At 40.6% G+C, this 22893-nt stretch overlaps 1 protein-coding gene and 1 long non-coding RNA gene across 2 annotated transcripts; both read right to left on the bottom strand.

Annotated features, from left to right (window-relative positions):
• On the bottom strand, positions 1-7908 carry LOC135238030 (uncharacterized). Its single transcript, XR_010324997.1, has 2 exons — positions 5712-7908; positions 1-4521 (listed from the first exon to the last, which is right to left on the bottom strand). It is a non-coding gene; the product is annotated as an uncharacterized LOC135238030 (long non-coding RNA).
• A 1119-nt stretch (positions 7909-9027) lies between these two features.
• On the bottom strand, positions 9028-22677 carry ptpdc1a (protein tyrosine phosphatase domain containing 1a). The gene is made up of 10 exons (XM_064305320.1): positions 22455-22677; positions 16467-16571; positions 14473-14644; positions 14020-14100; positions 13614-13732; positions 13176-13313; positions 11969-12987; positions 11410-11595; positions 10605-10715; positions 9028-10516 (listed from the first exon to the last, which is right to left on the bottom strand). The coding sequence occupies exons 1-10, from the start codon at positions 22570-22572 to the stop codon at positions 10382-10384; spliced, it is 2184 nt and encodes a 727-aa protein (XP_064161390.1). The 5' UTR covers positions 22573-22677; the 3' UTR covers positions 9028-10381.
• Positions 22678-22893: the final 216 nt, after the last annotated feature.

Genomic DNA, 22893 nt, shown 5'->3' with positions numbered 1-22893 from the left:
TGAGTTTTACAGTTCTTTATTGAAAGAAAATAAGATTCTTAACAATTCTGGAATGACAAAAAAATGCAAACATTAAAATGTATAAACAGACATGAGAAGTTCAAGAAACGTGCTCTGAATGAGTGTCCTAAATTAAATAAATCACTGGATGGACATCAGTTCTTTGTTACCAAAACAAACTGCTGGTTGTCATTTACAACCAATCAACTGCTGTACAGCCTAACCCACATAACAGTCTGGTCAACTGACTTCCAAAAGTGCGTTCTGAAGCTGTTGTTTGAAAATTAAAGTATGTAACCAGCAGGTCATGCTGCCTGCTCACATATGGCCAAGATGACCCTATAGACTGAATGGACATCACCCAAACATGCAGAAGTATATCATGACAAACCTTCAGAGGTCTTCCTATCCCAGCAAACCCATTTTACAATGGGTCTGAAAGCAGATAAATGCGTTCTTTATGCCTAACACTTAAATAACCATGTACACATTAATGCATTTGATAAATGATATTGACGGTGGCCCATCTCTCTGGATATTTTACTCTGAATGAGCGTGTCGTCAATGCGCTAGCGTTTCTCGTGTTTCCGTTGTGGAGAGGGAGAACACAAATGTGCTGTGATTGTGAAGCCCTAAGAAAGGCAGCAGGTTGTATAGTTATCTCCACTGGGGCAAAATCCCTGCCCTACAACTATGCAATCTGCTACCTCTACCCAGGAGCCCCGAGGGTACTTTTTCTCCCAGAATGCCCATGGTCTTGAACTGTGAAGCTCATTCAGTATGCACTTTATAATCTTGACCAGATGAACACCTATCGATAGTGACCAGTTCTATCCTGCTACGGCTACGTTTATTTCAAGGCCAAATGCTGTTCTCAACCAATTGCATTACACACCCACACACGCAGGCGCACAAAAGCGAGTACTGGCCTGAGGTCAGCCTCAATGAAGGCTGGTTTTGTGGGCTGTGAAAAAGCATGTTTACTGGACAGCTGGGTCCTGCCAAGCCAGAGGCAGCCTGGCTTTGCAAAGGGGAGGGTCACTCAGGTACAGGTTTACACAATAATCCAAACTGAATTGAAGTCATATCTGAAGCGCACACCCATCTTTTCTCATGCTCTCACTTCTTTACTGCATGCAGGAAATGTGCCTCCAGCAAACACTTAACTGATATTGACAACAGGAAAAAGGAATATTCACAAGCTTAAAAACAAGTCCGTAAAATGACACAGAAGTGGTGCTTTTCTGCTCCTCAGGGAAGGCAATAGATTGTATAGTTATCTTCCAAACAGGGTAAAAATCACTACCCCACAACTATACAATCTACTACCTCACACTGGCTGAGCATTTGGAAGTATTTCTGAAAATTCATCTGAGCAAGGAATAAATGAGTCAATGAGACATGAATCATTTATCCAAAGCATTCCCACTCATTGCATCTTGCTGATCAGTGCCAACCTTGTAGAAAAGGTCAGCTTTATCCACATGGCATTCCTAAAAATTTAATTTAAAATGTAAAATAAAAAAGTCCGTTGCACAATGCGATTCTTTGTAGGTGGTGATGATTCAGAAGAATTTGTGGCTCTTTGAGAAAGACAGTAGGTTGTATAGTTATCTCCCAGTGTGGGTGTGACCCTAAAACTATACAACCTACTACCTCATCCCACAGTGCAACTGGCTTCTCTCTACCTGTCAGGAAAAAAGTAAGCATCACATATGCTACATAACAATAGAAACACATCATTTGCAGTGTTACCCAATCAATCAGTTGTAGTGTAAATTACTACAATATGTGAACAATAAAGTTTTAATTATTATTATTATTATTATTAATAATATATTATACTATAAATATAAATACAAAAATGTTTTAAACTGTGTGAAGTTCCAGTAAGGGTTCTTTTTTAAATGACTAAGCCAAAAACCATCTGCTTCATTCATTCACAGCAACTGTGACAAACAGAAAGGGTTAACTGCAAAAGAAACGGAATACCGTCAACGGGTGTACTGACTATCCTAAACACCACTTAATTGATAATACTACGTTAAGAATGGCAATTTAAAACATTAAGACTATGTATTTAATTAGCTGCAATTTAAAAAGAAAATAAGCCGGGCAGAAGAAAACCGCTGCTTTCCGCATTCGCCTGCGGTTGGCTTTTTGGTCCAGATTGTTTCCCAGCTCCTGAAAAAGCACTGTGCAGCACGGTGAAATGGCAAGACCGGTCCTGCCACTGGCACTCTCACTGCGCCAAGGAAGCCATGTTGTTATTGTGCCCCTGCCTTGGCAGCTCCCTGGCTCCTCAGTCAAGATTAGCCATGACTTCACAATTTGCCTCTGCTTCTCTCTATCACTTTCTTTCTTCAGCTTTAAAGGGCACAGGCGCAGTGTGCACAGGAACAAAGCTTCCGCAGAAACACTGCTCTGCCGTTGTAGTTTAATGCTGTTTTTGACTCGGACGCCATTTTGTCTGTTTATAGACTGTCTGCTTTCAATGTGCACAGGTTTATACAGTATTGTGAATAAGTAAAGAAAGCGTTAGGCTATGAGCAGGAGCAAATACCATTCCCAGGTCATTGCTTTAGCTTTTTAGGCTTAAGTAATATGTCATCCGCACTTCATTAATTCTTAGTCACTCTCATTACAGAATCAGTACACTGCTGATAAAAAATAGGCTTTTCTATTTGAAACTGTAATCAAACAATATATTGAAAAAGTGAGCCTAACTGTACTCCTTTACTAAAGGTTTGCCCAAAAACTGGGGTGGTTGTTGTTGGGCAAAATTTGGAATCCCCTTCATCTGTTCCTGTGCAAGGAAGAAAAATAAAAAGCAGTGAGAATTTCTGCACACAATGTAACAGACTGAAATAAGTGAACAGAATTACCTCTTAGGAAACTAACAAGATTGCTAGCTAACTGTAATACCTGCTTTGAGTGTTTTCTCTTCAGCCCTGATCTAAATCTGAGCCAGGACGAACATCTTTGCACAAAGACTTCATGAAAAGACGTGCCCTTCTGATGCATGCTAATTCCCTCACAAAATGAGCCTTTATTCAGCCACGTTAATATGCTAAAGCACACAAGTCAGTCTTTCAAATAAGGTGAGCTCAAGCCTTAAGGACCACATGGACACTTGTAAAAGAAAAACAACATGCATGCGCTCATTCACCAACTGCCCTGCTCTTTAGAGCAAATACGAAGAATGATTTTTCTTTTTTTTTCTTTAGCCAATCGTTCATATTCTGCCTGGGCTTGGCAGCTATCCCAGATCGGCTTCCGTGAACCCGTACTAGCAAGCGTTAGCATCGAATGGCAAACAGGGCGTTTCACCTCCGACGGGGGCATTTCGGCATCCCGCAACACAGATGGGAGCGAGCGGTTGGTCCGAAATATCCCCAAGCACAGAAAAATGAAAGGGAAACTGGCAGAGGGACAGGACCAGAGAAGCGCTGAGGCGCTGGCACTGGGCCTCCATTAGATTAGCTCAATAAAGGACCACGCAGCTCAATAAAGAATCTAACAGGGGCCCTTGGCAGAGTGCAGCCGTTCAGACGGCAGCGGCAGAAACGGCAGCCATTTCTTCCCACCATTTTTATTTCCTTTTTCTGATATCACGAGCACTCCTCTGCACATTTGGGTACTCACCACTGAAACCCGATAGTCCCTGTTTGGTAGCGTACGGACCTGCCTGTAAATGGAACCCGCTGGTGCATCCCCCATTGATTGAGTCAGACTGCGTCAGAGGATGAGCAATGTAACCACGGTGTCATAAATCTGTCCCTCCTCACACAAGCCCCCCACGGGAGACTCTCGTAAAATCAGCCAGGCTAATTCGTGGCAAGCATGAAAAGGAGCCAGACATCAACAGTGGGGGGGGGAATCACTTTCACATCGTATGTTCTTTGATAACGAGTTTTATTTTAAAAGTGAGACATTAACTTTTAATTTTTCATCCTCTGTCCCATGATGTTCCTGAAACAGCTCTTGTTATATTTACAATACCAGCCTAATTTGTGAATGATGTGATATGTGCAAGTGTACTCCATAACACTTACATTAAAACAATATAATTTGCCTTCCATTTCACACTTCATCTTCAGTAGACTTGGACTAACTTGTGCCTGTAAGGTCATCTGAAGCTTGTGCTAAAGTACCATGTAAAAACACTTTCTACCATAAATACCAGTTGGTCATGCATAACCTATTATTATCATGGATATTGTTTTGACATGTCTTTGATTTATTTATTTTTTAACCGTTTATCCTTTAACTGACTAAATCAATGAAAACACTTACAGTGTTAACCTAAGGAAAAAGGTAGTTATGAAATCAAGGGATTGCACAGACTGTAATATACTGGCACTACATCAGTATTATTTAAAGTAACTTCCAATCACACTTGATTGCAATGCAAACATGAGAGTAATAGAAATAAAACAAACGAAAATGAAACAAACCATAGACAAGACCACTGTAGGGGTCTATCTTTCGCCCTCCTTGTGTACAGCCAAGGTTAGGATCCTGGAGGATGCAGGGCATATAAATATTAAGATAATTCTGGCAACAGAAAGATTAAGCCTAAGGACATAACCCACTTCTGTGCTTGCAAGCTCGAGGCATGTAGCCTTCTTATCTTCCTTATGTGTAATCACATTTTACATCATTACTTACCAGGTTACAGTTACAAGGCAAACCATCTCTGAAGAGAGCTAAAAATCATAACCCTCTGTAACATGGATTAAAACATCTTCCTGTAAGATACAGTAAAGAAAAAACTATCCCTGTCAAAAATCCTACTGACTATAAAGTGCATATGTTGATACAGAAGTTAATGATCAATACTTAACATTACTTTTCGTAAAAGGACAAATTATTTAATCAAACACCACGAACAACACATTAAAACACTATAAAAACATAATCTAATTCGCACTGTCCAGTAATCTTCAAATTTCAGCACAAGCTTCATCAAAATCAGAATTACATTGTTCCTTGCATTACAATTCACACCTCCAACATTTTAAGGATTGTTCACAGCTGCACAAGAAAATTCAGCACAAAAACACAGTTAGTGAGGTGAAGACTGACAGGTTGTATCTCTAAAAGAGCAAGACTCAATTCTAGGCCCTGACAACTAAATGTCAAATCTTACTTCAAAATCACTGTCATATATGAATGATCAAGAAAGATCTGCACTATTTTCTGAATCTGTTCATGTAAAACTTTTTGAATACTTGTGAAACGAACAGGCCAACAGGTAATATTTTCACACCATAACATGCAATTTGGTGGAAAAAAAACTCCCACATTCCATAAAATGCTGATGCCTTTTTTAAAATTAACTATTAATACGCTGTTTCTAAAGTCAGGGTCTAACATGCCATATACAAGTGCCACGAGTATTACTTATTCTCAAACGTGAATGTGACAACCGGACATAAAAGCCATGTTTAAGCTACATGTATTAAAACGACTAGTGGCAAATGCTGAGCACTTAGATCACAGCAGCCTTCCTTCGGAGCATAGGCCATTGACTCAATTATATTCCAACTCGTTATAGCTCGTTAACAGTGGTGACCTATTATCATCAAGCTAGCTAAGTTAGCTAACGTTGCATGTCTGTATGTTCAGCGTAGCACAGTTGATGATAGGTGATATGTTCAGCGTATAAGAGCTGATGCCACGAGACAAAAGGCTACGTTGTTTCCTACCTAAGTTAGCAAGCTAGTGGTATTTCAAACAAAGGAGCAGGAACTTGTTGAGGGTAGAAGGGGTCGTGTGGTGGAAAAGGGGACGAGTATTGCGCTTCTTCGCGTTACAGACGCAAGAGGAATGCAAATTACTTGTGAGCAAGCTACTGAATCAGGACGACACTAAATACGTGCATGCACCTTGGTATCATTACTACGCACTAAATTTAGTAATAAGGTGATATGGTCTATTTTAATTTTACGTATATTATTCCCGTTAGGTGTTGCAACACAGCTAAGAATTTTGTTGTCACTACTCTTCCCTTCCCCCTCCAACACAGCCTTACAAGGCCAAGGTCTCCCACTCATACGAGCTTGATGGAGGAAGTGACGCCTCAAGTATTGATTGACAGGGCCCTGTACCAAACTGGAGCGCCGAAACTATTTTTAACCAATGAGGGGGCCAAAAAGAAGGACGTTCATCCTCGTGTAGGTTGTGAAACGGCAGGATCAGTAAATGTGACTGCTCAAAAAATACAAAAAACAAAAAGAACTCGTAACGTGGGCAGCTGTGATTGTGATTCAGGGAAACGCAACAAAAATACTTTTGACCTGCAGCTAGCTACGTTAGTAGTTAATAAAAATAACGGCCATAATTATTTCACAATGTAGCTTGTTAGTTTAGGTATACTATGAAGCTAGCATACGGAATAGTTACCTAGCGCACGTATAGCTAGCCACATAGTCCATGCAACAAGATTCCATCACTCACAGTGATTCCTTTAGCTACCGTACGTAATTGGAACTAAACTTAGTCCCGCTAATGTTACCTAGTTGCGAAAATGGCGTTTTGCAGCAATCAAATTATATGCAATAGAATAAAATGCTTTACTCGAACTTGTCTAACAAGCTTGAAAAAAAGAGGCGACAACAACCAGCCGGAAAATACGAGCAGCTCAAACGGATCATGCGCCAGGAACGCTGCTAACAGCATGGCATTATATCCATGTGCAAAATATATCGAATGTTATACAAATAACCAGATATAACTTATTATAAGCACTAGTTAGTTTGCCTACCCGCTACGTTTTTAAAAGGCTTACCTAGGATGCCGATTCACAGCCAAATAATTGGCAAGCTAGAACATTACTCTAATAGACTAAATGATAGCTATGTAACACTAGGGTAGCGCATATAGTCAACTAGATAACTAAACTAAATATTAATATTAATTAACATTTTTCAGAACATTATCTAGTCTAATTTACACCAACAAAGTAACGATAATTTACCAACTGGTTCTCATTACATAGGCATGGCAACACCTAGCTAGCTGTCTAGATTGCTAGCTAACCCTCGGCACGCGATGCATTTCCCTCCGGTTAGTACTTCTATACAAGATTGCTAGCAAGCGAATTCCATTTATTCACCATCATCGCATAATACAAAATTGCTGAAGAGCACGCAGGGAGCACATTTAAAATATCTTCTAAAGTTTCCTTCAGCAGAAAGCTAACAGTATCCCCGCTACCATATTCTGAAAAAATGGCGGTTTTCAAACCGACATGGCTAATAATTTAAATGATTAGTTAGCTACTATTAATTTGCTAGCTGAAGTATTTAACATTCCTATTCCCGTTTTTAATATGTAACGCTACCTGAATTTTGAAGCCTCGATACAGATTTATAAGGTTGCGCTAACAAACATTAGCTATTTAACTGCGTTAAACTAGACTGGTAGCTAGCTAACTACAGTGTGGCTGTGTCTGCTTGTTTTTCGATGACTTTCGCCAAACTCTCTTCTTCCATTATAACGTCCGTAGCGAACATTTATTATAATGCGGTAGAATTTAAGTTATTTTTTTCTGCATATTTTCAGACATATTTGGCTCGCCCTCACTTACCTGCTGCCGCCGCTGCTGCTTCCTTTCTCTGTACTGTAGTACAGTAACCCGGAGATGGAAGTACCCGGATGAATGTATTCACTGCACATATTGTGCTCCTTTCTCAACATTTTAGAGCAAAGCCAAGGGTACATGTGCTTGCACATTCCCAATATTCTGGCTATACTGTGCTAAAATATCCATCTAACATTAACATTTGTGAAAACGGGTTAGGTTAGATAACCATACAGATTCATTCGTCGTGAAAAATGCCAGTTTCTTTAGAATAGATAACTTATTTTAACAAACGCAGCGTGATTTGGACATGCAACAATTCTAGGAAAATTGAACTCATTTCAGCGTATGATTCATAGGTTGTTTTTTCATTGATTGTTATTTTTTTCATACAAATTAGCAATTCCTTAAAAAAGCACAAAAAATAAAACTTGAAGAGTAGTCCACGTGGAGTGCATTTTCAGAGTCGTGAATTTAGAATGAAAGAATGAGATTTAGCTTGGAATATCGGCATGCTTAGTACACACCAGATGGTGCTGTGCTTCCCAAAACTTCACACTGCTGCGAACCAAAAATGAATCCGACCAGCCCCTTCATATTTTCTAAATTAAATACTAACCGCAAGCAAATAGTTTTCTATGGACTACAGTCCGGTCACAGTTACATTAGTAATATAGGCCTACTAAGATAGTCCTACCAAATGAACTTCTTAAAACCATTTTGTAGCCAATGTATTTCTATTAAACATTTAAGTGAATACCAATTAGGCCTACTGTACACAGAAGGATCTCTATTTTCAAGTATTATTTGTTAAGTCGTGCAGTTTCGAGTAGCCAGAACACTTAGGGAAACAATGCTACACTAGGACTATATCTTGATCTCCGTGCTTATTTAGGCTAATTAAAGATTTGGATCATGGCGGACCTCAAAGGGAAGACTCCGGCAGCGGGCACATGTGCTTGAGTGTGTCACTTCAAATTAGCCCACACCACATTTTTTCATGACTCCCTACTTTGCCTGTTTTACATTAATTATCATTTGAACTGGTTATGCAACATAGATCAATTGTGCCCAAGTGCCACTGTGGCTACACGATTTATTAGCCACTTTAATATGTCATAAACATCTGTGCTTATCTATGCTTGAGACTTTCTAACCTCTTGGTGTGTTTATTTAGGATCATATTAACAGTAGGCCTATTTATTTGCAAGGAAATCACAATTTGAATATTCAATACGGCATGCCTTAATGGGGTGTGAAAATACAGTAGCCTCATACATCACAAATAAATATAACATGCATGCAAAAAGAAAACGGTGAACTCACCATACTAGTTGCAGCTTAAAAACAGAAGCTTAACCTTATATATAAGTGATATAAAATTCTTCCAATATAAGGATATTTGCACCACAAACAAGAACAGGCAAGAACAAGGGACATTTGATTTCCACATCAACAACATTTAATGTATCACCAAGGAATGCAATGATGAAAAATATAATCTTTGAATGTGTGCATCTGAAAAGAAATATGTAACATAAAATGTCATCACGACATCTGAAATTCAGGCAGACAAGGGCATATAAAAAAGCCTTCGCATGATAAGTGTGAACAGTTCACTTCCGTTAATTCTTTTAGGGTTGCTGTGTGCTTTGTCTGGACCTTCACCAGATGCACACTGCAACGGTTTTCCTTCTCATCATCAAGATTGAGGTCAGCAACAGAACCCAGGGTTCTCAAAGGCTACAGTGGTCAATGATCCATAGTGCTTTCTTTATAGCCAACCCATACTTTCCAATATACATAAACATCAAGAAGATACAATCATATATTTATCTATTGATAAGTTCAGTCTAAGGGAAAAGTTCTAAACCATAGTCATACCTAAAAAAAAAACATCAGTACAAAAATTTCAAAAAAGCAAAATTACTTTTTGTCTAATTTGTTATAACCGATGAGGTACGACAAAATGTAATGCTGCTTTAAGATAACATTTTTAGATAATGCTGTTAATCAGTCAACAAGTTATTTTACAAGTTTTACAGGAGTCTTGCATTTCAATCTAACTAGTACAGATCTTATAAACAGATCATGTCAAACCCTAAAGGCAAAATTTGCATTTATTTGCTTTCTCAGATGCTTTTTCTAAAGTAGTCACTTAAGTTAAAATTTCATTCAAAAACAATTCAATAAATAAAATATTTAAAATATTTGACAGGGCAGTTTTGCACAGTGAAAATGTTTTTGGTTTAAATAATAGTATAGAGAAAGAGGTACTTCCTGTGTTCACTGTGATAGCCCTGCTTGTCCATGATGTTGCTCATCAAATGAGGATCCTTTCTTTTACACGTGACTGTCAATGACTTACGAACAGTAAAATATATTAAATAGAAACTGAACATATACAGTACATTAATAATACACCTAATTAGTATTGAAAACACATCAAGATGACTTTCCAAAAGACACCGTAGAAACATTTAAGGACAAATCAATTAAATTTGCGTCATGGCACAAAAACATATGGCAGTTAAAAAAAAAATACAAGTAGTTTTAAACAATAACAGCTTGATGCAGAGATCACATCACGTCTTAAGATATATTCTTTAAAACAGCAACAATATAAAAAAGGAAATACAAGTAGCAGCAGAGGAAAATAAATAGGTCTTGATCTATTCCCAAATTCTGTATTGAAACAATGTTCTGTATGAAATATAAAGTGGATATTGCAACTATTTTGCTTTATCCTCCTTTGACCCTCCAGTTGACTGATCCAGTGTGGGGGGGTGGGCGTTATGGAAGCTGTATGCAGTAACATGGTGTGTCTGGTTCCTCTATTGCTTTCCTTCTCATTTCATGTAAGACCGGTTTCAGGATCTCTTTCAGTGTCCTATACACGTCCAACTCATCTTCGGACTCTGATATGATCTGGTTAAAAAAAAAGTGAACCATTAACTTTAGTGCCTTTCAGGTCAATGCTGTACAATGGAATAAAGTAGGAGAAAAGAAAAAGTACCTTGGTGAATGCTTTTATTGTCCGATGAAGAAAAGCATCCTCCACCTCCTCAGGTATTGTCAGTAAATGTGCCATACAATGAAGGGTACACACCAGTGTCTGCCTGGAGCTCTGGATTATACAGAGGAGAACAGTGGACTTTGTGTTATGAACACAACATAAAATTTCCCTTGAACATATACAGGTGTTAGAGCTTCCGCCAGTATTTGCACCTCTGTGCACGCTACTTGAGCTGTTATACACAGCCATACAATATGATTTTTAAAAGAGAGAAAACTTTGGGGTATGTGAAGGGCTATATAGTGTATTGCTTGTGAGTTTTTTTGTCTCATGCACTCCGGTTCACATGATCAGTTTGTGTAAAGGGATGTATGAACAATAAATTACTAACCACCAGTTGGTCATAAAGCCCCAGGAAAGCATATATATTTGAAGTGAGTGGCCAGCACAGTCAGACCAGAAAGTTAGAAGAAAGCCCAATCAGATTAATGAAGGCAGGATGATCAAAGAGAACCACAACTCTGTGTGCGTGTTATCATTACATTATGTATTTGCTTAATAGATGCATTTATCTGGGGTAACTTGAATAACTTAATTTTTTTGAATGGCACACATTTAGATACCTGGGGTAGCTTTAGATACCAGCATCGCACCTGGGGAGCACACTAACAGCCTCTGGGTTGCATGCTTACTTTAGCCATTCATACTTAGTATTCATGTGTTTCATAAACAAACATACAAAACAATATAAACAACACACTAACAGAAGTACAAGAATAGCTTTAGTTTGTGAACCCTAGCTTACCTTGTCTATTGAGTTAAGGGCTGGCTGCTGGGTTTGTCGACTGCTATCCAGGGCCTGGATGTCCTCCTTGGTGATAACAGGTTCTCTCAGCTGCTCCAGCCAGGACCACATCAGCCCAGCCAGCACACGGGGGTCTTTCTCCGTGCATAGTCTCTCCCAGGTTCCTTCTCTGGAGTTCAGCTCTGTCTGGAAGAGCAGGCATGGTGTCTATCCCACTTCATATACTCTAAAACTAGATTATCCCAGCAGCTTATCTGTACCTGAGGACCCACACTGGAGAAGCCATCTAGCACACCCTATGTGGCTAATAGTGGGGTAACCTGTATACTGTGTTACTCTCTATGATTTGCAGTATGATTTTACTCAGACCTCATTCCATTATAGTTGCATTATTTTCATGTCAATACACTGGTGTTTCAGATGGACCTACTTTGTCACAGAAAGATGTACATTGTACAAGGCAACAATCTTGTGCAGTTGGAGCAATCTGAAAATGAAAGCCTGAAGCAAAGCTTTATGGAGGCATCTTTTACCTGAGTATTTCTATGGAGAGCCATACCTGCCAGTTTGCGACCTTGTGTTTGTACTCCTCCCCATACTTGTCCAAATCCACTGTTAGAGCTTGAGCCACCAGCAGCCTTCGGGCATCCAGGGGGAGCTCTGCCGGCAGAATGATAGAGGGCAGGGTGGGCTCACTCTCGCCGGTGTTCCTGGTCTCTGAGGAGCCCAGAGATAGGCTGCGCTGGCCATGCCTCAGGGGCCTTCTCCTGCTGAGCAGAGGTGACCCCGATTTCTTCTGCTCCCAGACGGGGCTGGCCAAGTCGGAGGGCGAGGGAGGGACAGGTGACCTGGAGGCTTGGTGGGCCTCTGGCAGGTTCTCCTGAGACAGGCACTGCTTGCCCAGTGCGTTGGCAAAGGGCTCGCCCTTCCCGAGGGCCAGGCCCTGCCCCTCCCCCAGGCGTAGTAGGTCAGATTCGCTGTAGCTGAGGCTCTTCCAGAGACGCGGTCGAGGGTTCACAGACCCGGCATTTTGCCTGTTCCACAGAGGGTCCAGGTCATGATCGCTAGAGAGCACTGCATCATGGGCGTCATGGGCTGGCATCGAGGGTACTTTCTGCAGGCAGGGCGGCTGCGGAGAGGGCACGGTGATGCCCTTCCCCATCATCTCTTTGCCCAGCTGCTGGAGAGCTTGCTGAGAGACGGTTTTCTCCACCTCTGCTGTGAGGTCGGGTATCTCCAGGATCTCATCCTCAACGACCAGCCGGTCCTCCGCTACGTCCAGCAGCAGCTTGCAGACGAGGTGCACGATCTTTGGCACGTTTTTCAGCTGCCGTGCCTCGTACCCGTGCAGCAGGTGGCGCTGGCGGGTCAGGTACTGCGCCAAGGTGACGGGGTTGGCTTTGGGCTCGCTGCAGGAGAACACATTTTGCAGGGGGACCAGGAACTGTGCAAACTCCCTCACACACAGCAGCTGCCCTCTGGTCTGGATCGAGTTTGGCCTTTTCGCTCGCACAAATAAAATGGCCTGGTCAGCACTCATCCTTGTAGTAAACACTAAATAACAGGCCAGTAACACACCTGCACAAAACACAAAAAAGAAAAACAATTATCAAATATTATCAAATTGATATTTCTTAAGAAAATGGCAATGCTGATTTTACACTGTACATCATAAAATAAATGATCAAAAAAACAGATTAATAGGGTTATGAAATTAATGCATGAAGCTTCGTATCAAAGCACTTGTATTATCAGTGTTTCATAACCTGTCCTTCCAAGCCCAGCATGGCAGTGTACGGCCATCTTTCCTTCCTGGATTGCAAATGACATCACCTTCACCATGTCCAGGATTGTTGTGAGAGAAGCCACGCCGTAGTCCTTCCAACCAAAATTGTAAAAATAAACTGAGAGAAAAATGGCTGAATTAGACCTCGATCTGCTTTTAAAAACAGAACAGGAGGAATGTGCACACGCACATATGGCCACTGATAGGGAGCACAACTGAGGGATTTTAAACCGAGAGCAAGGAATGTAATTTACAGTTATGCACAAGGTCCCGATCAAGTAGAGCTGCGTTAAGAGACCCCTTACGCAATCTTTTTGACCGTTCGCTGGTGGAAAACAATTACCTTCCACTCTAGGGAATCCATTAGAGCCCAGCTAATAATTAGTATGGAGGAACAGTGAGGAAGGATGTGACTCACTGCCTGCCTCCATGAAGGTCTCTGGTCGGTATGTGAAGCCGCTCTCCTGCTCCAGGGGGTTGCCACAGCTGGCATGCTCTCCTGGGCGCTGCAGGTTAATTACTGTCCTCAGGCCGCACCTGTGCAGAGGCACTGTCACCATCAGTTTATCATCGCCACTCCTGCATCCACACAAGCCTCTCCCCTTCTCAGAGCCGTCTGCCACAGTGCCAGACTCTTCCGCTAGCCTCCCTCACCCCGGCCGGTTAATACTGTGTGCTGCTGGACAGGTCACACATTTCTGCGTTTCAATTACTCTAGCAAACAAGAATTATTTTTAAAAATTTATTTACTGGATCATCAGGCAGTGCAATTATTTTCTTGCTACAAATCAAATATGAAGTGAAAAATTATATGGTATTTTTACCTTTGAAACTGGTCGATTATGTTGTATTTTTCAATGATTTCTGTAGAAGGCCTTGCCATAGCCAGCAAGTTGTCTGTAATCCTGAAATGAACAGTGTTAGGATGGGTAAATATCATATCACTTATGCACAGTCGAAAACTTGACTAACGTGTTTATTTACTCAGTTATTATAGTCTGAAATCAATACACATAAAAATATACCCTACTAAAATATACTACTTGGATTTTTTTCTGCATGGGAACCAATGAAAATAAACTACCAAGCCCTAATCTGTTCACAGAAGCGAGATCAAACATGTGCAGGCTATGTTTGCTCGTCAATTGGAAATTCATAATCCAGCAGTTTTTTAAGGTAAGCCAGTATTAACGTGAAATAAATAAGTAAATAAATAAATAACTCAAGCAAGCCCTGACAGAGGCTAGCTATTTCGTGACAGTGTGGTAGCTCCTTACCAGGAAGAGTACAGGCCCTTGACAGCCTGCTCCTCGCTGCTCCACCGGGACGGGTTCTCGTACTTGCAGGCTCTGCCTCCACACGCCATGGAGCACTGCATGTGGCCGGGGATGACGTGCCTCAGAGTCTCCCCGACCTTGGTGTACTTGGCAGTGGGGACCCTGCTGCTCACTGCAGGCGGGAGGAGGGCGGAGGAAATCAGAAGCATGCAAAAATGTACAAGAACACACAATGCCCCATTGCTACACCTCCCACCCCCACTCTGCCCTTTCAAGTCCCATCCACATTTCTTTCCCGTCCACACAATTTTGGGTAAGTTCCCGTGCCCTTGTGTCCTAGCAACAGCACGCCTGCAGTGGTATATGACCATCTCTCGACCTTCGTATTCGATGACTCATAATTTCTCACAGACAGCAACCTTTAAACTTATGCAATCAATCTGCAGCACAGGATCATGAGGGCCAAGCCATTTATTTTGCCAGGGCCACAGGACCAGCACCAAACAAAAGATTTTCACAGCAGCATTTACATTTCCTTCCTCTTCCGTCTATGTGGGCTTCCACCATACTGACAGCAACCATAACCCTCTGAGTCGAGGAGGAGAGAATCTCCACCGCGGAGCTGCGCCTCCTCTGGAGGACTTTGAGGAGGACGTCCGAGGCGGAGTGGCGACGCATTTTCGTGAAACCGCTCAGGATCTCCCCGGCCAGGGACCTTCGACCGCGGCGCTGCATCTCGTGCGGAGAGCGCCTGCCGTTCCGTCAGCGCTGCCTACCGAGTCTGAGGTGCACACTGAATGACTCTCCACAAACAGTGAATCATCCAAGTACAATAGCCCGGTGGTACAAAAGTGCTACGAGGGACCAATGCAATCCATTGGTTTATCAGTTGCGCTTGAAATATCTCCATGGCAACCAGCTCCAAAGCCACCAGTGGGAGGCTGTGTGGTGTCTCTTTCTGAACACACGAGTGAGCTGAGATCATCTACCTTTTTTTGAAAAAAAAACACAATATTATCTACTGTGTAATCTGCCCTCCCTGAATGACGTACGTATTTTCACAACACTAACATACTGCATAATCTGAGAATCAAAATTAATTGTATTTTCTAATCCATTTCTCCAAAACAGCTGTGCACACACGGGAATTAAACACACTTGCTTTTTGCTACATCTATCGTTTCACACCTGAGCTACATTTCACCCTGTGCAGACATTAATTTGTAACCACTTGCAAGTGTTCAACTGATATTGGTCTTCATGCAACATTAAAAAGAAACTTGTAAGACTTAACAGTCCAAGATGTAGGAATGTATAAACATTCTTGGTGTAACCCATACAGGCTGAATTACATTTGAAGTACACTCCGGAATACCTAAACCACAGCCTTTCTTAATGCCAGTAAGTTGAAGATAAGGATTTATGATCATTTTTGGAAATATTCATGATATCAGACACATGGAATTTGATTCTCTCTGACCAAAAAAGCTAATTGTAAATAGTCTTCAAGCTGATTTATGTGGGAGATAACATAATTGCATTTTGTTATCACTTCGTCTTTCCTAGAACCCTTCCAATTAAAGGCACCTATTCCGCTGCAGAAAAAATTACATCAAAAATACTTTTGTATGAATTATTTATCAGGTATTATAGTTTAGTGGCATCAATCAATATTAGGATGTCTGTGCTTTATTGAAAGCTGTGAATTTGTAATATATGAAACCTCTGTTACCCTGTACTGTCAGCAATATAAGCATTATTTAAGGGTTTTTATTGTGTTTTTGCATCATGTATCTATTTTTCATGTTTTTCTTTTTCATCTAAACGCCTTTGATTTCAGCAATTATGATAACATACACAGATGTAAACTAATGTGTCCCCGTGCCATATGGTCACCTTTCAATAGCCCACAGTGTCCTTCAGCTGCCCTTAATAGACAGCCTTAAAGTCAGTCTAGGAAAAGGACCACTGTTCCCAACAGAGTAACACCCTACCTGGGGCATCCATGTCCATGTCTGCGCTGTATTCCCCACTGCTGGCTCCAGTGGTGGAGTGAGGCGGGTCACTCAGCAGACTCACACCCGCCGCCATGGCACAGCCTGCCAATCGAGAGCAAACATCATGCAGAGACAGGAGTCACAAGGGGAGCCGAGACAAAACTCAGCCCCCAGGCTAAAATAAACAGCAGGCGGAGCAGAGGGAGGTGTCCGTTGCCCGGCACGGAACCCCTGGGAGACAGAAAGGTAGAAAGTGAATTGCCGTGTCACAGGCTGCCGTATTAATCCCGCAGCCTGGCCAATCAATTGTCAGGCAATGGGCGTGGCCTCCTTACTGCTGCAGAAAATGATGAGCTGTTATTTTTTAAACGGTACAGTGTTTTGCGTGGTTCAAGAAAACTAGCAAATTCACACACAATTTGTACACACCCACAAAACCAATGCAGAATTACAGCAAAAATGTAGTTTACGAATATAAAAATATATTATGTGGTTAAGGAATTGTTGTAGTAACCGAGTAGCAAATTTACACACAAATGCACACACACACACCAACAAATTGGTAAATTTCAGCAAGTGTTATAATAGCAGTGTGATACTCACAGAGTAATTCCTAAGCTGAACAGGATAACTATGCAAGTGATCACGTCACGTTTCCCCACTGGAAGATGCTACCGTTCCGCTGCTTCTTCAATTATTCACACGACCACCTAATCCCCTGTCCTGTCCATTGTACTAATGTTAAGCAACATATCTTCATTTAAAAACACGATTCATATGTGTTGTGAGAGTAGGTTACACAGTGCTTTGCATGTGCCAGTTCAACACTGGGGATGCCTGCATACCAAGGACCAACTGTTAACATCTCATATTACTGGTAAACACTACAACGGTCATCAAGCGGTGACTGTCATTACACAGGTCAAAAACTGAAACTCTGCTCCTGGATTCTTTCCTTTGTTGCACATGCTGTGTTAATAAGGATTGTGCACGGCTTTAAAAAAAATTATAAAGAAAGAATACTGCCCTATATCATCAATTCATGTACAGCAAGAATGATACCTTACCCATTAATTTGCTCTTCTAGTTCTCTCTTCTTCTGGTTGGTGTGAATTAGTATAAGTATATGAACATCCTTGCTTAGGCAGAACAGATAATAAACATATTTGATAATACCTTAGTTTGGCTGTTTTCAATATAGTAAAATACAATTTTTTAAAGTACTGCAATGACCTTAGTAAGATACTGGTAGGTAAGTAAATTGTTTTGAGTCAAAATTAACATTCCTTAGAGAAGACATGTTTAATTCATAGAGTAAGGTTAGAATGCTGTGACTGCAGGGACAGTATTTTCAGACTCATTTACATTGTAAGGTAATGTTACACTTCTTACAAACTGATACTGCAGTAACACCGTGTTCACAACAGCCAAACACATCTGAAACCTTCCATTCACTCTGGATTTTGCACTCACTGAGAACTGGGAATTGAAACGGAGTCATTCGGCACCTGCTGTATGTTCATGCATTATCGTAAAAAGCCTGATCTCTGACCTTTGTTTCATAACCAGCGATGTGTGATAGAGAAGCCTTTAATTAAAGCAGTTATTTGTTTCTACTTAAGGAATTGACTGCTACCCAGTGGAACACTATTTTAAGACCAAATCATTGTGTATCTGACCATATGTGAGCAGTGTGTTCAATAGTTCCATGTCTTTTCAAAAAAATGTTTGTGTAGCCATTTTTTTTAATACTAATGTGAGCATCCCACTATGTCTGTATGTGTGTGTGTATGTGAGAGAGAGAGAGAGAGAGAGAGGCAGGGAGGGAGGGAGAAAGGAGGAGAGAGGGAGGGAGGAGAGAGAGAGAGAGAGAGAGAGAGAGAGGGAGAGAGAGCGAGAGAGAGAGAGAGAGAGAGAATGGCTTAATCGGAGAGTAGAATGTAAGCATCACCCACTGGGCTTGTGAATAAATGAGCATGGATATGGCTGCCATTGTTCACACATTGCTTACTCTATTAGTTTGCTGTGTCTAGAGTATTCACTAAATGCACCATCCATGTATTTTACCTGTGACCTTGTGACCTACACATGAATCTTGCCACAAGGCACCAGTTACACACAAATCCATTCTTATCATAAGCCTTTTCAAGTACCTGTCATCTAGAATGCTCGCCATGAATTCAGCCTTTGAATTTGTTCTACAGTATACAGTGCTACATTTCCCTTTATAAAAGCTGACTAACTATTTATGCAGGGAAATATTTTAGATTTTTTACACAAAAAATGAACTTACCAATAACAGCCTGAAGAAACTACCCATCATTATCTTCTTCACAATCCAACATGAAACCATATCCAAGTCACGTGGGGAGGAATTAAATGTACAGAATAATTAAATTATCTTAGCTGAATTAAAATGAGCTAAGACCTTATGGACCCACACACTCTCCATACCTATTGTCTTGTGTTGCATTAAGCAAGCACAGTTTCTATCTTTTTGGTTCTGTTATCTATTCCACCATAGACCCACCAGGCGAGTGACAAGGTTGTTGTTCTGCTACCTGCACTGAGAGTGTTGTGTGCTGAGGGAAGGGGTGGAGAGAGCAGAGCACACAGATGACTCCCCCTTTACTCTCTGCTGGTCTTAAGTGGTACACATGTGGCCTGGGAACAAGAAATTACACAGCTATTTCTGACTCCTCCAGGATTACCCAGTTAATCCAATTACTCCAGAATTACATCTGAACGGACCAGTAAAAAGTGAAGATTACTAATTTTACAACACGTAAATGGATGATATCTGCACCAAGCACTTATTTGTTTCATCACTAAAATAAAGCTCCACAGTCTTTTAGAACCACACAAATTTGTTTTTTTATGTTAGCAATCATGGCATATTATGCATGTGCCACAGTATAATACCAACTAAAATCCACTATTTCAAATATATTGCATAATACTGCATACATTCAGTATAGGTGGTTAGCTATTATATGCTAAATATGCAGTTAAGTGCAAAAGTATTGGGGCATTGACACAAGTTTTATTGTTTTGGCTTTGTACTTCAGCACATTTCATTTTAAATAAAACAGTGAATATTGGGTTAAAGTGCAAACTGTTCGCTTTAATTTAAGGGTATTTGCATCTACATCAGATGATCCATGTAGGAGTTACAGTCATTTTTATACAGCCCCCCATTTTAGGGGAGTCAAAAGTAATTGGCTGCTATTAATTGATCGGTTGTGTATTTCTGCATCATTAGTTCATTCAAAATAAAGCTACCAAAGGGTCTAGAGTTGATTCTAGGTATTGAAATTGCATTTGGAATCTGATGCTGTTGTCTCTCAACATGAGAAGAGTCAATGCCAGTAAAACTATTTATTGCAGTTCCATACACATTATTTCTGTAAGAGCACAGTTCACAGCAACTTCTAAATTTGTCAACATATTGTGGCATAGCATCCCTTCAGATGAGTTCTGCCATGCTGAATATACTAGTCAGATGATCAGGAAGAGGTCAGTGTGAAAAGGTCTAACATACTTGACAACCTGTAATAATGTAGCTACAACCATACCACTGTCTATAACTGAACAATAAAGAACAGCAGTGTTCCTTGCCTTGCTGATCTATTTATTCAAGTATGTTCATTTGTGTTTATTATACAGTCTAAAAGGATGCAGGCAGTCTTTTCAACATACTGTAACATTGAGCTGAACTTAAATATTTGAATTTCACTTATTCCCTATACCTCCAGCACATAAGTGCCTGTGTTCTATAATATTGCATCGTGGGTGTGATGCTACCAATTAATTTTCAAAAAACAAGCTTAGTGGTAGGATCTTAAATTCTCATTAACAGATTACAAGTAAATTAATTCAGCTCTGGTGAAGATGACAGCTGGCTAGTTAAGACCTGTTAAATGATGTCAGCTATGTGCTTGTTAATGAGAGCAATGTTTGCATGCAGTAGGCCTAAATATCACTCGTCAGCCTTTCCTTGGGAAAATGCTGCGTGTGTTGCCAAGATACTCTTCTCTACGGTGCCTTACCTTTTAAAGCATTAGAGTTTAAGATAATACCACTTGACCACTGAATGTACAGCATCAAAATAATTACACGTAAAAAGTATTTTTCACGCCATACGGTAATCATGTAATCCATAAACAACGAGAGAGCAGCTAAACCTTTTGAAAGTGAAAAAGACATGGTGAGTCAGGCAGTTGACTCAGACTGTACAATCACAGAGATCTCAAACCCGTAGAGAATACCCCTGGGTTGTTTATCTGTAGGTCACCAAGTGATTGAATATATACATATTGGTAATACTTCTCAAAGTACTGTACAGTTCAGTCAAAAGTTCAGAGGGTAAACCGGCTTCATCAATAAAGGTCAATATGGAAAACCTAAATCCTCGTACTTACTGAACCGAGTTGAGTTTATAGGCCCTAGATAAAATGCCATAGCTACCTATACCTTAGGGGGGAAAGGAGTCACATTAGCATAGGTGTGTTCTCCCAAATGGATTTAATTTACAAGCTCCGAGCAGTCCATTGAGATGGTGCGTATCCAGTATACAGCTCTGTTTGCTTTACCACAATTCAATATTTACATTTAGGCCTAATTTTGAACACATTTTTCATACCACACGGCAGAATTAAACAAATCAATTTATAATGCACTACATAAACAGAACTTTCAACTTCCAGTGGCATCATCCAGGGTAACTGCATTGTCTATGAAGTGATATTTTGTAACTGAATTGTCTATGAAGTGATATTTTGTAACTGAATTGTCTATGAAGTGATATTTTGTAACTGCATTGTCTATTATGTGATATGTTGTGGCAGTTGTTTCAGTATGACAGGATAGCTATAGCTAAGTAATCTAAACTTGGTTGACTCAAAAGATTCAGTTTCCTGGTGTAATTTTGTAACATGCAGCCCCACCAAGCCATAACTTGGTGGGATGACATACCTGCCATCCCAATATTTTGTGCTTCTTGTACATTTATGCAGGTAATTTGTTATTTTGTGTGCTTGTGTTGCGAATTGGGATTTACAGAAACAACCCTAAATAGCTTGTAAGGCGTAACAGTATTACAAACGCTTGTTTAACATTCGTTCTGCTTACTGATACTGAGTAGCTGCTCTTGGACTTAAAATAAGCTCTCATCTCTAAATAGGGTTAAAGACGTCTTTCATGTCTGATGTTCAAACACCCATCGCATCAAAGAGGTTGATACAGCACACACCGAGCGAGTGCACACAGTCACGCAGGCTTTTCGATAACGTGAAAATAGTATTCGTATTTGATGTTATTTATTACTTAATGTACCAATAATCTAAATTAGTACCCAAAAAAGAAAATACATATACGGCCAACAGTTTTTATTCTATACAGTATAATGGATAGGCTATTAGCAATTGTGTATAATGTACGTTTAGTAAGCGTGTCGACAACAATATTAATAGCGCACTACCGCTGACTTACAGTTACAGTAGCATATAAAGCAGAATAGCTACAAAATAGAATATCTGATCCTAGGTAGGCACAATGCTCGGCAGCAGCGTGCTATAGATGCATGCCATAACGGTCTGTTAGTTTGTCGATATCGATTAGCGTTGCCCAGATTTAAAACAATAAAATACCACAGGGAATAGGCAGTCGGCGAAAACAAGTTGTAAATTGCATCAAGTTAGCTTACGTTATCTATATGATTGATTATCCAGCTAAATGTCATACTGTAGCTATCATAACCTCAAGTGTCCATCTATTTTAGGATGTCAAATCAGGTACAGTAAGGATATCAAGCGTGCAGTGTTTTGTAACCTCGCGGACCAAAAGGTTGGTTACCCGTCTGTCACTGTGCAATAAACTGTAATACCTCTGGAAAGATAAGGAGCAAACAAGAATTCATGTCTCTTTCGAAAAATAATAGGCTTGCCATGCTAGTTAGCTAGTTGGCTAGCCGTAATAATTTCGTACCTGGTTCTTCACTTCCGTTCCTAATGCATTGGTCAGGGTGTTCCATATCATAGTGGCTTAAAATAAAAACCATCGCGCTACAATAAACCCATTTGACCCGGTTCCATGGTAATTTCATTCAATATTGCACTTGTCACACAGCTCCTAGCTAGTATCCCGTATAGTGACATGTTGCTGAAGACTACGGCTCCCATTCGCCGGACTAGTAGCATGTGACCACGCGCAGACTGCAGAAGACTTGCTTCCATGCGCGCGCACGGGAAATTACGTTCTTCGGGTGGCCTGTTTTCTCTCTTTTTGCATAGCGATACCATTGCAAGAAATGACTAAAAGCTTTGTTCAATCGAGTCATAGCCTACTCTTTGGTCAGTATTGAAAAACCATACGTCATTGCTTAGCTACAGTGAAAGCTGTATTCTTATTTTTAGAGGCAAAATTC

This window comes from Anguilla rostrata, chromosome 13 (genome assembly GCF_018555375.3).
Source record: "Anguilla rostrata isolate EN2019 chromosome 13, ASM1855537v3, whole genome shotgun sequence".
NCBI classification, from domain to species: Eukaryota; Metazoa; Chordata; class Actinopteri; order Anguilliformes; family Anguillidae; genus Anguilla; species Anguilla rostrata.
Note: the sequence above shows the minus strand (reverse complement) of the source record. Positions and strands in the feature narration are given on the sequence as shown.

Excerpts from the sequence above, each read along its gene's own strand:
- ptpdc1a (XM_064305320.1), bottom strand. The coding sequence starts at position 22,572 with ATGAAATTACCATGGAACCGGGTCAAATGGGTTTATTGTAGCGCGATG. Across the intron at positions 12,988-13,175 it reads TGCTGGGCTTGGAAGGACAG|GTGTGTTACTGGCCTGTTAT; the intron begins GTTATGAAACAC and ends TGTTTTGTGCAG. Across the intron at positions 11,596-11,968 it reads ACAAGGTCGCAAACTGGCAG|ACAGAGCTGAACTCCAGAGA; the intron begins GTATGGCTCTCC and ends CTGCTCTTCCAG.